Genomic DNA, 17,017 nt, shown 5'->3' on the forward strand with positions numbered 1-17,017 from the left:
TATTAGCTGGCCTAGGCTGGGTTTGGACCCACCAGCCTCGGTGTATGTGGCTGGCACTCTACCCATTGAGCTACGGGTGCCACTCCTATGCCAATTTTAAAGAAAATTCTTTTTAATAGACTAGAAATAGAAACTTTACAATCATCAGGTTATTTCTTGAGAATAGTATTTGGGGGCTGGTTGGTAGAAGTGATCTGGGGTGTAGTCCTGATTTATTTTCCTGCTATAGTAATTTTCCTGGGATATTTCCAAGTTGTTTGGTTTGCTGTCTGAGATCAGGAATCTGCTGGGATATTTGTTTCTGTTTTCCCCTTTCATTTACCCATCACACCCTCTACTGATGAATTTCATTTGCTTCTCCTGGAAGCTAAGGGAGAATTAGAAAAGGAAATAGGAAGTAGAATAATCTAATAGGCTATTTCAGACTTTAGAGTCTACTTTGTTCAAGAGGTTTGCCATCTATTTCTGTAAACAGCAGTGATCAATGAATAAAACAAGTAAGCCAACATTATTTCTTTTTACATTATGTTAAGATTTTATAAAAAATGAATATGTATTTTCTGTCTGTATTTGAGTGTTTAAGTAGGTCTGGAAGTGTATGAGGAGAAGGATGTTACAGAGAAGTGTTTAGATGATAGAAAATTCAGATGATAAGAGAAAAAAGGTAAAGTTGAACATTGCAGTTATTACATATTGAAAAGTAAAACCTTGAAAATATTTTATGGATTGCACTGAAGTTCTCAGGTTCTTCCTACCCCATATTTTCCCTGAAGGCCAATGTAAATACTGGCATTTCCAGGTTAGTAAATAGGAGACAAGACCAGAGTTCCCAAAGAATTTTCTGCAAAACTGCAGTGTGATGTGAAACTTTATTTAAAAAGGGGATGCTGCAGTAGAGCCTGGTGGGGAAGAGGCAGACAGATTTGGATTCTGGTTTGGGCTTTGGGCTCCAACACCTGGTTGGGCAAATGAGTTACCTAGCTTTCTTATTTACTTACTTATTTTTTATTGCTTGGGTTCATTTTATTGTTCTTCATATCAACGTAATTTTTTAAAATTTCAGATTAATATGAGGGTGCAAATGACTGGGTTACACTGTTTGCATTTGCTAGGTTAAGTCCCTGTTGTGATTGTGCCCCTCACCCAGGAGATGTGCCAGGTAGTTACCTAGCTTTTGTGCAGAGGTGTCCAACCTGTGGCCTCTGGAACACATGTAGATTCTGTGAATACTTTTTTGGTTACTGTGGCATTGGATACCATGAAAAGTATGCATAAACCTTTTGTTTTTGTTGTTAATCAGCTTTTGTTCTGTGTTTGTGTATTTGATGTGTGGCCCAAGACAGTGCTTACTCTTCCATTGTGTGGCAGGGGGGAAAAAAAGGTTAGACACCCCTGTTGGTGCTTAGTTTTCTAACATGTAAGTGGAGTTGAAAATAGTACCTACCCTGTTAGTTTTTTTTAATGTATTAAATGAGATAATGCACAGACAGCGTCCACTGCCTGGTGTAAACAGAGTAGACTTTCCATAAATGTTAGCTTTAAGAAAAAGATTTCAACCCAGTTTGGGAAACATTGCACACCATATTCTCCTTTATTTGTTTATTTTTTTCTCTCAGATTAATGTGTGGTTACAAACAATTAGGTTACAATGTTTGCATTTGTTAGGTAAAGTCCCTGTTGTAGTTGTGTCCCCCACACAGGAGATTATTTCCAGATAATAGCATTTTGGGGCTGAAGGCCAATATAAATATCTTTACATTGTACCCATTAGGTGGGAGCATACCAATCTCCCTCCCTCTTCCTCCCTCCTTGCACTCCCCTCCCCATAGCTTAAATTGAATTTTGAGTTTTTCCCTTGTGTCAACCTGTATTAGATCATCTGCTGGCTTCATATTCTACTGGATACTTGCTTTTCTATTGTTGTTATATATTACTAAGAAGAATGTGTTTTCTACTGGGTAGATGCCTAGTAACGGAATTGCAGGATCAAATGGAAGGTCTATTTTGAATTCTTTGAGGATTCTCCATACTTCTTTTCAAAGAGGCTATATTAGTTTGCCGTCCTACCAACAGTATAAAAGTGTTCCCTTCTCTCCACATCTGCACCATCATCCATATTACCCTTTAAAGAGTTGCCATGAATGTTAGGAATTCAAGATTTTTATAATCCTGTCTAATAAAATCTGTTGAACTTTCTTGAGTTCAGCATTTTCTAAACTTACTAGACTACATATATATATATATACACACACACACAATCTTTACTATCAATTAAATTTTTTTAAGCATAGCATTTTATGTAATATACTTTGTGAATCTCTACACTATCCATTGTTTTATTGCAAATAAAGTAACAAACCACAGTAATAATTAACTGTTAGTGCCAGGCTATATGTTAGGTACTGGGGGTACAAAATCCTTAACTTTATGATCATGAAGAAGTTTAGAGTAAATAAATATATTATATTTTGTTTATAAAAATAAACTCAATAATGAATGTGATGCTCTGTTGTGGAGGAGTATATGTAAGAAGTAGATATTATATAGCAAGCAAAACATTACATTATATATGTTTAAGGGTAAAAAGAGTAACTGCAGGGATGATTTTGGTTAAACTATAGAAGAAGGAAGTCTGGTTAGGATTTAAAGGATAAGTGGAAATTTACCAAACAGAATGAGTGGGAACTGGGACTGAGCATCCTAGGCAGAGTGATTAGCAGATATACAAAGCCAAAGCAGTAGCAGGATGCAGTTTAATATTGCTGATGGCTGACAGACAGGAAGGGATTGGTAAAGAGCTTGGGCTTTGCTCTGCAGGCAATGGAAAGCCATTGAATTATTTTAAACTGAGGAGCTACATCATCAGATTTAGCCTTAAAAGATCATTTAGGTCTTTATAAAAGGGATTTAGAATTTTAATTGACTACTCATATGAGATTATGCAGTTAACTTTACTAGCCTTGAAGCGGATCCAGCAGGGCTTTTTCTCTTGTTTGTATTTTTTTTCTGAGGAGTAATTGGGAAGATTAACTATGATACCATAGGCTGTTTATTTTAGGGTAGATTATATTTGACCATTAGTTAAGTAGATTTTATGACTTGATCTAGGATTCTAACCAGCACTATTGTTACAAATGAACATAGGGAATTCAGTGATTATAATTAGATATTATAATGATGTGCAGTGTCATGAATTGCACAGAAAATCTGTTTTATTTCATAATGGTGTTTTTTTTAAAGTATGCTTCTTAAGATGAATAAAGCATGGTAAAATTGCTCTAATTTGTAAATTAGGAAAACATTTAAAAATAACTTTTTAAAAGCCATAATGATAATATTATTATTTTTTCTTTTCAGGACATGTGAACTTATATATCTGGCACAACCCAGTAATTCGTAAGTAGTTCAGAGCATGTTATTTTTCATTTTTTGAAAAGACTTTTCTGGGATAATCTCAGGCATACTGATAACATTAGTAGTTGGATTGATGATAGCATGCTACTTCATGAATTAAGCTCAGAGATTTAAGTCCTAGATAGATTATTGATCGTCTCAAAAAGAAAGTGGCATAAAATACTTACTACAAGGGAGAAGTAATAAGGTGGAAATTGATTGAGAGCCTTATCTCCGGCTGTGGGAAAAATACAGATTTATTGACTAAATCTTTATTGAGGGTCTGTTGCAGGCACTTTATTAACTAAGACTCAGCATAATTTTTGTGTGAGAATAAGTATAAAGGTCTACATTAAAATTCCCAAATTGTTATTTTAAATGTATAATATTTGCTCTAACAGCATACCCATGTTGAGTTCCAGAGTTTTTCCTTGAAAGCAGAATGAGTACGTGAGATTTTCTACCTCTTTAAAGATGATTGATATAAAGGAGAATTGTATATTCATTGATTAATTGATAGGAACTTATTAATTCTAACAAGTGAATGTGGAAAAATATCAAGGCAAGGTGTTAAATTGGCAAACTGTAGTCACCCAAACCTTCATTTTACTGCTTACAGTGTTGATTTTAATTAGAAAACAAAGAGCAAAAAAGTATTCAGGTAATTTGAAACCAAGTATATTTTAGTATACTGTGTCCTTTGTATACTTTTAGATTAGAATCGAGATATTCAGTATTGTCTTTACAATAGTATGCTATTCTATGTGCTAAATGCAATATCTTGGTAGAAGTATTAACGAACTGAGATAAATTTAGGCATAAATTATGCATTTAAAAACTGTATTCTATTATGCATTTAACTCAAGTCTGGTTTTCTTTTTTAAAAAAAAACAACCACCACAAAACACCTCAAAGGTATCAGTTGGAAAACTTTCTGTCAGCATTACATTTTTCTTGTTTTTTCTGCTTTCTATTTGTTTACTAGGATATCTACTGAAATAAATTCTATGTTGGTGCTAAAAATTTCTTGGATCACATTTTTATTAGCTAAAGGTAAATTCATTATATTTATTTTATGATAATGCTTCAAATGTCATCATTAAATTGACTTTTTTTGAACTAAATCCTCAAATTTTTATTCGCCTCCCACCTGCTCCATTCTCTGTGTGGCTTATTAACTGTTACCAAGTTCTTGTAATTCTGTATTAGAAAAAACCTTGGAAATGTTTCATTTCATTGCTATTTGTAATATTCCATCTTTCCTTCCTTCCTTTTTTTAAAAGAATAATTAAGTTACTATATTTTTATAGAAATGATATTTGTTCATGATAAATAATTCAAACAGTACAAGACACAAAGAAAAATTACCAAAGCCTGGGAATAATTATTATTAAAATTATGTGACTATCATTCCATACATATCTTTATATATACATTTTGATTCAAAAGATGAATAGATGAGTGTATTCCCAAGCAGATCTAAAAATAGGATCATACTATGGTTCTACCTTTAAAATATAAAAATTAATTTTACTCAGATTTTACATAGAAAAAGAAACAAGAGAAACAGAAAGAATTGTTTAATTTATACAAATGTTTTGTCCCTGTAAGTTGTATTACTTTTAAGAAATATTTCCTTAAGATTATGAAAAAGCATTATGAGAAAATTAAGGGGTTAGAATCTTAACTTTGTGCTTTGATTTAAAATAATATACATTTATCTGCTTTGAAGAAGCAGTATCCTTATTCTCCTCTCTCCCCATTCTCTGATTAGTTAGTTCATTTTTTTATTGTTACATTATTGAAGTTTATAACTTTCACATTTTGTTCTGTCATTATAATTATTGTACTTGTTTAGTCTCACTTCTGTATTAAAATGGATTCTAAGCTTGTTATAACTCCTATATCTTAGCTTCTCCATTTCTGAGTTTTTAATTTTGTTTTTCCTCTTAGCTGGCTAGATTTTACCATCAAGGGATTGTTAAAATATGCTTGTTTGTTGTTGTGTTCCCTGTGTTTGACATGTTTGTGAATCATGTCTGTAGCCTTTATACTTGAAGGACAGTTGGCCATGTATCCTTCTCTTGGGTCATGTTTTATGTCCCTTAGGACAGTATTTTATGGCATTGAACCTTGCTATTGAGAACTCATGAAGCGTGGCTGGCCTGTTGTGCAGTGGTGTTTATAACTAACTGATCACACTAACAAGTTAGAGATTTCTTTCTTTGTTCTCCGCTCCCATTGCTTCATTTGACTAGCCTAAAAAAGAAAAGAAGTCTAAGGCAACTTTAATTTCCCCTTCCCATTTACTTCCTGAATACTTGAAGAAGTCTTTTTGTTTTATTTTTATTTTTGTTATTTTTTATTAGCTCATAACTAATGCATTTATGGGGTACAATGTGCTGATTTTATATACAATTTGGAGTGGTTTACATCAACGTTAGTACTTTAGAACACCTTTTTGATCTCTTTTATTATTCTGTAATAGAGTGTTTATTTTAATACCATATCTCTTTTTATACTGAAGATTCTGTTCTTCATTTCAGAAAGTCTTAATACACTGTATTTTTAAATGTTATTCTGTTCAATTAGGTTATTCTATACTGTTACGTTTCAGGAACATCATCCTGTGTTGGTTTGCTTTTGTCCTCCTTATTTATTGTCTTCTCTCATATTATTCTAATTGTTTTTCTTTTTCTTACATAAATATGTATTTTTTTCATCTCTAACCTTTCTTCTGTTTCGGGCTAAACTATTTTTGTGATGGTGTTATTTGGTCCTCAGTTTTTTCTGAGCTTGTCTAGATCCTTTTATTATATATATATAATTTGAATCCACTTAGTTCTTAGTGTAAGAATTCATGGGTATTTTCTTCTTTTAGGGATTTCTTCCAGATTGGTGATTTCTTCCAGATTGGTTTCTCTGTCTGATTTTCACCTTCTTGTGATTCACTTTTTTGTTTCTGTAATCTGTTTACATACTCCCGCTGCTTTCCCCCTTACCTTGCTGGGACTGTGAGTAACTCTGACTTGATGTTTTGTTTTCTCCTGTATGTCATGAGTGAATCTCCTTCACTCTGTACTTAATCTGTGACTTGTGTCCCCAAAGAACTACAGTATGAGAGGAGGAATTTTCATCATACCTACTTTTAGGCAGAAGGCAAGTGAGAAAATAGAGCATACATCTGATTGATGTGAGCCTTTGATGTTCTGACGTTTTGGTAGAATAAACTCTGCACCACGACAGTCCCAGTGGTAGTTCTATTTTTTTCTCTAACTGGACTATGTTGAGATTCAGATTCTTCTCAGTTCAACATGGTATACGGAAGTCTGTTAGTCGCAAAGTTCACAACAGTTGTTTACTTCCTCCAGTCTACTTTTCTCTCAGAAGTAACTTCTAGTCCGTGAAGAAGAAAAAGATGGGGCAGCCCTCTGAGTTAGTATTCTCAAATTGGTGTTAGTAGCACTTAACTACTACATGTTTTCCCTCTTTCATTTTATTCGATATTAAAAGAGAGGGATACTTTCATCTGACTTCACTCTACTGTTTTTTACTTGGAAATGCCTGTAATTTCATAAGAAGGCTGCTGCTGAGTATAGTGCAAACATTTTTTGCACTTTATCCATGAATATAGAAAACCTGCTTAATGCAGGGTTACCTGTCTTCTTACCTTCTGCACTTACTTTGTTAATCTTACTACTGGTTTAGTAGTCAGAAGATAGAAAATGAATCAATTTGAGCTTCTCTTTTTAGCGTAATACCTATAGAGCCCTAAGCAAATGTGTTAGAACTGTATTTGATTATGATTTGTGTGTTCTTTGTGGCTACACTAGTTTTTTTCCTCAGGTATCTATTCTATGCATTTATTTTCTCATAGCCTCTGCTTATACATATGTTACATTAACTTTAAAAGTTTTGTGCTAAATAATTGTATTGCAGATGACTTTATCATTATATACTAACTTTGTTATTTCTTAATGGCTTTTGATATTATATTGGATGGGGATTAAAATTAAAAATATATAAGCTTTCATAAATAATTAGAATAAAGATTAGCATGTATTATACTTTAAAATTATTTTCAGAAGTAATAAATTTTTTAGCTCTGACCGAAATTGGAAATAAGTTTTAAAAAGCAAAATAATTGTAATAAGTAAAGAATTATCATCATACTGAAATATAAAATTCTCAGAGTAGACTTATATTGCATTTATAATTTCATATTTTTATATAATTTTTAATATAGTCTTTATAATTTTATATATTTTTATTTATGTTTTATATATTTTAAACCTTCTAAAACTTTGATTTTTTTTCTAAAAAAAAACTTTGGTATGCCTTAGTTGACTGTTGAGTGAATGAATATATGGGTATACCCATACGCACAATTTTCTCTGACTCTGGTATGTTTTTAAAATGTGAACCATTTTTGTTTTCAGGGGAAGTATTACAAATGGAAGATGATCTGGTGATCTCATTTCAGTTAATGCTATGTGTCCTTGACTATTTCATCAAACTTTCACCTCCTGCATTGCTCAAAGAACCATATAGTAAGTATTTTAAATAACTTGAGCCCCTCCTACTTTATCATTCAGCAACTGTTTATTGGATGTCTAGTGGCTACCAAACATGATTCTAATGCTGAGAGAATGATAAGAAATAAATCAGAGTTGGACTTTGTCTTCAAGTAACAAAAGTTATTGAAAGAAAGATAAGACATGTAAGTAATTAATTGGAGTTGGCTGGGTCAAAATACAGTAAATGCTGTGGGAGTTCAGGAGACAAGAAAGTTCCGGGCTGTATGAAAGAGGCTCGTGTTTGAAATGAGTGTTGAGGAGTAGTTAGGATTAAGGGAAGGTATTCCTACTGAAGAAAAGAAAAAAGGCAGAAAAAGATGAGTGAAGTTGCATGGGAAAGAGTAGCCCATTCTATAGGAACAGCTTAGCTGTTTATAAGTATTGTATGTTACAGTAACTTTGTGACTAATATTTTGGTATACAAACTGTAATTGATACTATTTCTTTGGATTATGAGATTTGAAGTGAATTTAACTAAAAATAGCTATTGCTAATACAATTAGATAGCATTAAGCAAGGATGAGTACAGTATATTCCTCTTAGCCTAGAACTGCTTCCTTTGTTGGCCTTGAGTAGGATTTCAAACTCACTTATTATACTACAGAAAAGTGTAAACTTAACAAAGCCTGGACTGATTCCTTGCTCCAGAAATGTTGAAAGTATTAATAATAATGCTAAAAAGAATCAACGACAAATCACAACATGGGAGTTTCAAATTGTTGAAGTGGCTGAAAGGCTGAAGCCTACTTAATCTTTGTTATCAAGAGCCTAAAGGAAAACTGAAGTCTGGAGAAGATGTTTGAAAATGTATCAAACATGGACACATTCATTACTTCTTCTGGCAAAGAAGCCAGAAACTTTAATTTAGCAAATCACATGCAAAGCAGAGAGAGAAAAATAGAAGAATTATATATAGAAAATAATAAATACAGTTCAAATTTTTCCAAACCTTTAGTGTTTAGAGTATATACGATGGTTGTCTTTCCATTCCTGTGATAGTTAGAAGGATGTTTTCCAAGTCTGTCCAGGTTGTTTCAAAGATACAAAATCTTTGTCTTTTTTTAGGGATGAATAGTATCCCATGGTATACATATACCACAGTTTATTAATGCATTCCTGTATTGAAGGGCACTTGGGTTGTTTCCACATCTTTGTGATTATGAACTGAGCTGCTACAAACATCTGAGTACAAATGTCTTTATGGTAAAATGTCCTTTTTTTTTATTGAGTAGATGCCTAATAATGGGATTGCAGGGCTAAATGGTAGGTCTACTTTTGGTTCTTTGAGGAATCTCTGTACCTCTTTCCATAGAGGCTGTACAAATTTGCAGTCTCACCAACAGTGCTTGAGTTTTTTCTCTTCACACTCATGCCAGCCTCTGTTACTTTGGGACCTTTTGATGTGGACTAGTCTCACTGGAGTTAGGTGATACATCAAAGTGGTTCTTACTTGCATTTCTCTGAGAATTAGGGATGATGAGCATTTTTTCATGTGTGTGTTGGCCATTCTTCTATCCATGTGAGAGATGTTTCTGTTCATGTCTTTTGCCTAGTTTTTAACTGGGGCTGTTTGATCTTTTGCTGATTTGCTCGAGTTCTTTGTAGACGCTGGTAATTAGCCCTTGGTCACATCGCTCATTCTGAAGGTTGTCCTTTTGCTTTGGTGATGGTATCCTTAACTGTGCAAAACTTTAACTTGATCAGGTCCCATTTATTTATTTTAGTTGCTGGTACAGTTGCCAGTGGGATCTCCTTCATACATTTTTACCCTAGGCTGATAAGATTAAGAATTTTTCCAATACTTTCTTCTTGAGTTTTTATAGTTTTGTATCTTAGATTTAAATCTTTTATCCATTGTGAGTTAATTTTTATAAGTGCTAAGAGGTGCAGGTGCAGTTTTAGTTCCTTATGTGGCTCGTCAGTTCTCCCAGCATCATTTATTAAATAGGGATTCTTTTCCCCCACTATATACTTTTGTTTGCTTTGTCAGTGATCAAATGGCAATATAAGGCTAGTTTCATCATTCTATTAGGGATGATGTCTCTATTTTTATACAAATACCATGCTGTTTTGATCATGATAGATTTGTAGTATAACCTGAAGTCTGGTAAAGTTATGCCATCTGTCTTATTCTTATAGAATTGCATTGGCTATTTAGGTTTTTTTCTGGTTTCATACAAAATGTAGAACTATTTTTTCATGATCTTCAACGTATGACTTGATATTTCAATGGTGATTGCATTAACTCTGTAGATTGCTTTGGGTAATATAAATATTTTAACAATGTTGATTCTTCCCAAACATGAACACGATATGTTCTTCCATCTGTTAACATCCTATGCTATTTCTTTTCTCAACGTTTCATAGTTCTCTCTGTAGAGATCCTTAATATTCTTTGTTACATATATTCCAAGGTATTTCATTTTCTTTCATGCTAACTTGAAGGGTATTGTATCTTTTATTTGACTCTCAACTTGACTATTGTTGGCATATATGAAGATTACTGATTTGTGAATGTTGATTTTAGATCCTGAGATGCTCTATTTCTTGATCACTTCTAGGAGTTTCGTGGTTGAGTCCTTGGGGTTTTCTAAGTATAAGGTCATATCATCAGCAAAGAGGGAGAGTTTGACCTCCCCTGTTTCCATTTAGATACCCCGATATCTTTCTCTTGTCTGATTGCATTGGCTAGGACTGCCAACACTATGTTGAAAAGTAGTGGTGATAGAGGACATCCTTGTCTGGTTTCAGTTCTAAGCAGGAATGCTTTCAGTTTTTTTTCCATTCAATATGATGTTGGCTATAGATTTGTTGTGGAGGGCTTCTATCGGTTTAAGAAATGTCCCATCTATGCCAGTTTTCTTAAGTATTTTTGTCAAAAAAGGATGCTGAATTTTGTTAAATGACTTGTCTACATCTCTTGAGAGGGTCTGATGGTCTTTGTTTTTACTTCTATTTATGTGGTCAATTATGTTTATAGATTTGCATATATTAAACCTGCCTTGCATCCCTGGGATGAAATCTACCTGGTTGTAATAAGTTATTTTTTGATGTGTAGCTGAATGTTGTTTGCTGAGATTTTATTGAATATTTTTGTTTCTGTATTCATTAATGATACTGGTCTATAGTTTTTTGTTGTGTTCTTTCCTGGTTTGGGTATCAGGGTGATATTTGCCTTGTAGAAGAAGTTGGGGGAGGATTCCTTTCTCCTCAGTGTTTTGTAATAGATTCTGCAATCTAGGTAAAAGCTCTCTCTGAAGGTTTGGTAGAATTCTGACATAAAACCATTTGGTCTAGGATTTACTTTTTGTTGAAAGCTTTTTTATTATTGTTTCTACTTAAGTGCTTGAACTGTGTCTGTTAAAGAGTTCTGTTTCTTTTTAGTTGAGTCTAGGGATGTGATGTGATATGAGGAATTTTTCCATTTCCTCTATGTTTTTAAATTTCTGGGCATAGATATTTTAGTAATATTCAGTGATGATCTTTGTATTTCTATGATATCTATTTTATTTACCCTTTTACATTTCTGATTGAGCTTATTAGAGATCTTACTTGTCTGTTTCTGGTTAATCTGGCCAAGGGTTTATCAATTTTACTTATCTTTGCATATAACCAACTTTTTGTTTTGTTAATCTTATGAATGGTTCTTTTGTTTTTGATTTCATTTAGTTCTGCTCTGATTTTGGGTATTTTTTTCTTCTGTTTGGCTTGGGGATTGGATTGTTCTTTTTCTAGTTCCTTGAGATGAATCATTAGAGTATTGACTCGTGCCTTTTCTGATTTCTGAATGTGGGCATTTAATGTGATAAATTTCCCTTTTAGGACTTCTTTTGCAGTATCTCACAGATTTTGATAGCTTATGGCTTCATTGTCATTTTGTTTGAGGAATCTAATAATTTACTTCTTTACTCCTCTTTGACTCAGCTATTGTTCAGCAATAGATTGTTTAGTTTCTTTGACTTTGTATCTAGTTAAGGGTTTCTGGTGGCATTGAGTGGTCCATAGGGATACAGGGTATGATTTTTATTTTTTTTAATATGTTGAGTCTTGATTTGTGTAATAGGATATGATCAATCTTGGAGATTTATCCATAAATCGATGAAAAAAACATGTATTCAATAGTAGTGGGCTGAAATATTACATGTATGTCTGTTAATCCCATTTGTTCTAGAGTCATGTTTAAGTCCATCATTTCTTTTTTAGTTTCCACTTGCAGGGTCTGTCCAGTTTTGTCTGTGGGATGTTGAAGTTTCTCCTATTATGGTGATGTTGGTTATTATATTGTTTAGACCAAGTAGGGTTCATTTTGTAAATGATGAGTGCATTAATATTTAGGATTGAAATGTCTTCTTGTTGTATAGGATAGAGGGTCCATTTTTGTCTTTATTTTTGTTGCTTTAAAGTCAATTGTACTTGCAAAAATGATTGCAATTCCTGCTTTCTCTTGGTTTCCATTTGCCTAAAATATTGTTGTTCCACCCTTTACCCTGAATTTTAGTTTGTTCTTGGGATTTAGATGTGTTTCCTAAAGATAGTATATACTTGGCTTGTGCTTTTTTATCCAGTAAGCCAGCTGTGCTTCTTCAGTGGGAAATTCAAGCCATTCTCATCTATTCAGATAATTGATAAGTTAAGTGGAGTTCTGTTTGTCTTGTGTGGAGTTCTATTGCCTTGTTTTATCATTTTGGTCATTGAGGAAGCTAGGCTTTGTCCTTTAGTTCTGGGTGTCTTGTTTTTGCTTGTGGTTCATTGTATTGGTCTGTGGATAGTATATGTCCGAATACTTCTGGCAGAGTTGTAGTGGCAAATTTCCTCAGTGTGTTGGCTTGTCAGTAAAAGAATTGATTTTTCCATTGGATATGAAACTTAGTTTTATAGGATATATAATCCTAGGTTGGCAATTGTTTGTTTGAGAAGATGGAAGGTGGGAGCCCACTCCCTTCCAACTTGTAAAGTTTTAGCTGAGAAGTCACCTGTTGCCCTGATGGGTTTGCCCTGATAGGTTAGCTATTGCTTACACCTGACTGCTTATAGAATTTTGACTATGGGCAGGTTAATTACAAGATGTCTAGGGGATGTTTTGTTTTAATTGAGTTATCCTAGAGTTCAATATTTATGTAGTAGGTGTATGTTTGAATCTTTAGTGATGTTTCAAATTTTTGAGCTATGATGCTATCAACTAGGGCTTCTATTTTGGACACTCTTCTCCTTTTTGGATAACCTATGTGCCATATGTATACACAGACACACACTTCCTGTAGTCCCATAATTTTTTAAGAGATTGCTCTGTTTTTACTGTCTTCTTTTTGTCTCTTTTTAAATGACTGGGTTAGCCCAAAAGCCTTATATTTGAGCTCTGAGATTCTTCTCCATGGTTTAATCTCTTGTTGAAACTTTATACTATTTGGGAAACTTCTTAAATGATTCTTTCAGTTCTTTAAGCTCTGTTATATTTTTTCTAATTTTGTCTAGCTCCTTGGAGACTTTGTCATGTCTTTAATTTCTTGGGCCAATTTTTGGATTTCCTTTTGCTGGTTTTCCACTTTCCCATCGATTTCCATCATTATTTTAGTCATCCATAATCTGAATTCCATTTCTGTCATTTCCACAGTTTCCTGACAGTTGGAATCTTCTGTGGTAGCTGCATTGTGATCCCTTGGGGAGAGATGATCTGTTCTGATTGTTCATGTTGCCAGCGTTTCTTTGGTGGCTTCTCCTCATGTGTAGTTTCTTCTAATTTTTTGACTCTAGGCTTCAGTGGCCTGAAGCCACTGGATGCTGTAAAGCCATCTCCAACTAGCTATGTGGCCCTCTATCTTTTTTTGTTTTAATAGAGTGACTTCCTTTCCCTTGGGAAGATAACCAGTAGACATAGTCTAGTTTTTACTGATTGTACTATGTGGTATAGTTTAACATGTTCCTTTGTCTTCTTAGTTTCTTTCCTTTCTTTCTTTGTCTTTTCTTTTCTTTCTTCTTCTTCTTTTTTTTTTTTTTTTTTTTTTTTTTGTGGACAGAGTCTTATTCTGTTGCACAGATTACAATGCTGTGGCATCAGCCTAGCTCACAGCAACCTCAAACTCTTGGGCTTAAGTGATCCTACTGGCTCAACCTCCCAACTAGCTGGGACTACAGGCACCTGCTATGTCATCTGGCTAATTTTTCTGTTTTTACTAGGGATGGGGCCTCACTCTTGTTTAGGCTGGGGTCTTGAACTCCTAAGCTCAAGTGGTCTACCACCCTTGGCTTCTCAGAGTGCTAAGATTACAAGTATGAGCCACCACTTATGGCCTATCCTCTCAGTTTCTCATAAGCTGTTGATTAGGTTTAGAGGCAGTAAATATTTTTTATATTTAATCATATGTAATGTCTTTAAAAGCTGGACCTATATTCAGTTTGAATTGGCAATACTCAAATTAATCCAGGGGATTTTTGTTTTTTGTTTGTTTGTTTTTTTGAGACAGAGTCTCAAGGTGTTGCCCAGGGTAGAATGCTGTGGTGTCACAGCTCACAGCAACCTCAGACTCTTGGGCTTAAGTGATTCCCTTGCCTCAGCCTCCCAGGTTGCTGGGACTACAGGCACCTGCCACAATGCCTGGCTATTTTTTTTGGTTATAGTTGTCATTGTTGTTTGATAGGCCCAGGCTGGATTCAAACCTGCCAGTTGTGGTGTAAGTGGCTGGTGCCCTGGCCACTTGAGCTATAGGTGCTGAGCCAATCTAGGGGATTTTTTCTTTCTTTTTTTTTTTTTTTTTTTTTGAGACAGAGCCTCAAGCTGTACCCCTGCTTAGAGTGTTGTGGCGAGAGTCTCCTGCCTCTGCCTCCCAAGTAGCTGAGACCACAGGTGCCCGCCACAATGCCTGGCTATTTTTTTTGGTTGCAGCTATTATTGTTTGGTGGGCCCGGGGCTGTATTCGAACCCACCACCTTAGGTGTATGTGGCTGGCGCCTTAGCCACTTGAGCCACAGGCACCGAGCCAATCCAGGGGATTTTTAAAGAATCATTCATTTATCATCACATTATTATAGTGATAGTATTTACGTATCTTATCTTTTAAAAGCCATATAATTTATTAAAACTTTAAGAAGGTATTTGCTTTTATACTGTGTATATCTAGAAATCGAATTCATACATATTTGCTCATTATTTTTAAGACTAAGATATAAAACATTTTTTTCTCTTATAAATAAACTAAGTAGAGTATACTTAGAATTAGTTTATAAGTTGACTGTTTCCCTGCCTTCTCTTTGTACTTGTTATGAGACTAGGTATTTTGCAGTTCTTTTGGAGTATTTGGGATGAGGGAGGGGAATAGGAATGGCAAAAGCTAATTCAATACATGACTTATAATAGCTATTCAATAAATAGGTGAAACTGTTAGTCTTCAAATGGAGCCTAATAAGTAAAAGTAATAAAATGTTACTAAGATTATTTCTGACCTTCTGAGTTAATAATCAGAGTACTTTATTATTTTATATTATGAAATGTGCAACTGTGCTTATCTAATTTACCTTTTTTTCAGAAACAGCTGTAATACCCATTAATGGTTCACCTCGAACACCAAGGAGAGGTCAGAACAGGAGTGCACGGATAGCAAAACAACTAGAAAATGATACAAGAATTATTGAAGTTCTCTGTAAAGAACATGAATGTAATATAGATGAGGTAATCTAATGTCATGATTTCTTTAAAACAGTTAATGTAGATATCTAGGTGAAAGTTCTTCCTAACAGTATTTACTGCTTTTGTGATGTGATGAGCATGCTTTTTGTAATTAGTGACAACTCTTATGTGGTACTAAAATATTTAGAAAAATTTTATATTTTGTATTTAGTTACTTTGATTTTAAAGAGAGTAGCTTCCTCACCCTGGAATCACTGAAATAGATGTCAAGATAATAGCTTTCAAATGTATTTATTCTTTGATTCCTCTGAGGTGGCTGATACTCATAATGTTCTAAAATACCCTGCTAAGAAAACTCTGCTATTTTGCTTTAATGATAAGTGATACCAGCATTAAATTTCTATTCACCCTCTTTAATTACTCTTTCTAAATATTATACCCCATGTTCATGTCTAGTAGAGAATACATGTGAACACCCAGGAATTATTTATTTTTGTCATAGAATCTGGAATGTTAGAATTAGAAGAAATCTTATTAAAAACGTACTTATAACCTCCTTTTCATAACGGTTAAACAAACTTCCAGAGATTGATAGCTTATTACCAATAATGTCTACACTAGACTTTGAGACAACTGGCATTAGTGCTTCTTTTACTTTACTTGGTGGTTTTCTCATAATTTATCATATTGCCCTAAATTCACTTGATAGTAGTGAAAAATGTTACATCTTTGAAATTTCTCTGTCAAACCTGGGAAGGAATGGGAGAACAGTCCCACAATCTAGTTTAAGAAGCATTAAAATCATTTATTAAATTATATGGGTTTTAGCATCATGCCTCTTATTAATTTCAACAAATACACCATTGATCCTTGGATAACATGTGTTTAAAATGCACAGGTCCACTTATACGCAGAATTTTTTCAATAAATATATTGGGAAATTTTTTCGAGATTTATGACAATTTGAAAATACTTGCAGAAATTTTTTTGTGTAGAAACACCAAAAAAATTAAGAAAAAGTTAAGTTACATTATTGTGAATGCATAAAATATTTATAAATACTAATCTATTTTATTTTTACTACCATAAAATATATATAAATCTATTGATCTAAGAAGTTTAAATTTATTAATTAACAACATAAAATTAGCTATATCCATATTGTACTACTGTAATAATTTTGTATCCACTTCCCATTGTTGTTAGGTGCACTTAAGTGTGGCAAGTATTCCTTTAAAATGTGTATCTTGACTCAACGCCTGTAACTCAGTGGTTAGGGTGCCAGCCACATACACCCAGGCAGGTTTGAACCCAGCCTGGGCCTGTTAAACAATGACAACTACAACAAAAAAATAGTCCCAGCTACTTGGGAGGCTGAGGCAAGAAAATCACTTATGCCCCAGAGTTTAAGGTTGCTGTGAGCTAT

General features: G+C 33.8%; 1 protein-coding gene across 1 annotated transcript in view; it reads left to right on the forward strand.

Moving 5' to 3' along the window:
* The window catches only part of RB1 (RB transcriptional corepressor 1), a 165,961-nt gene that overhangs the window by 34,179 nt on the left and 114,765 nt on the right, over positions 1-17,017 (forward strand). The window contains exons 5-8 of the mRNA XM_003796681.3: positions 3,358-3,396; positions 4,379-4,446; positions 7,833-7,943; positions 15,491-15,633. Coding sequence (XP_003796729.1) covers positions 3,358-3,396; positions 4,379-4,446; positions 7,833-7,943; positions 15,491-15,633 — 361 coding nt within the window. The remainder of the gene's footprint in view (positions 1-3,357; positions 3,397-4,378; positions 4,447-7,832; positions 7,944-15,490; positions 15,634-17,017) is intronic.

The sequence above is a fragment of the Otolemur garnettii genome, unplaced genomic scaffold (genome assembly GCF_000181295.1).
Source record: "Otolemur garnettii isolate 467f Iridium unplaced genomic scaffold, OtoGar3 scaffold00106, whole genome shotgun sequence".
Taxonomy (NCBI): Eukaryota; Metazoa; Chordata; class Mammalia; order Primates; family Galagidae; genus Otolemur; species Otolemur garnettii.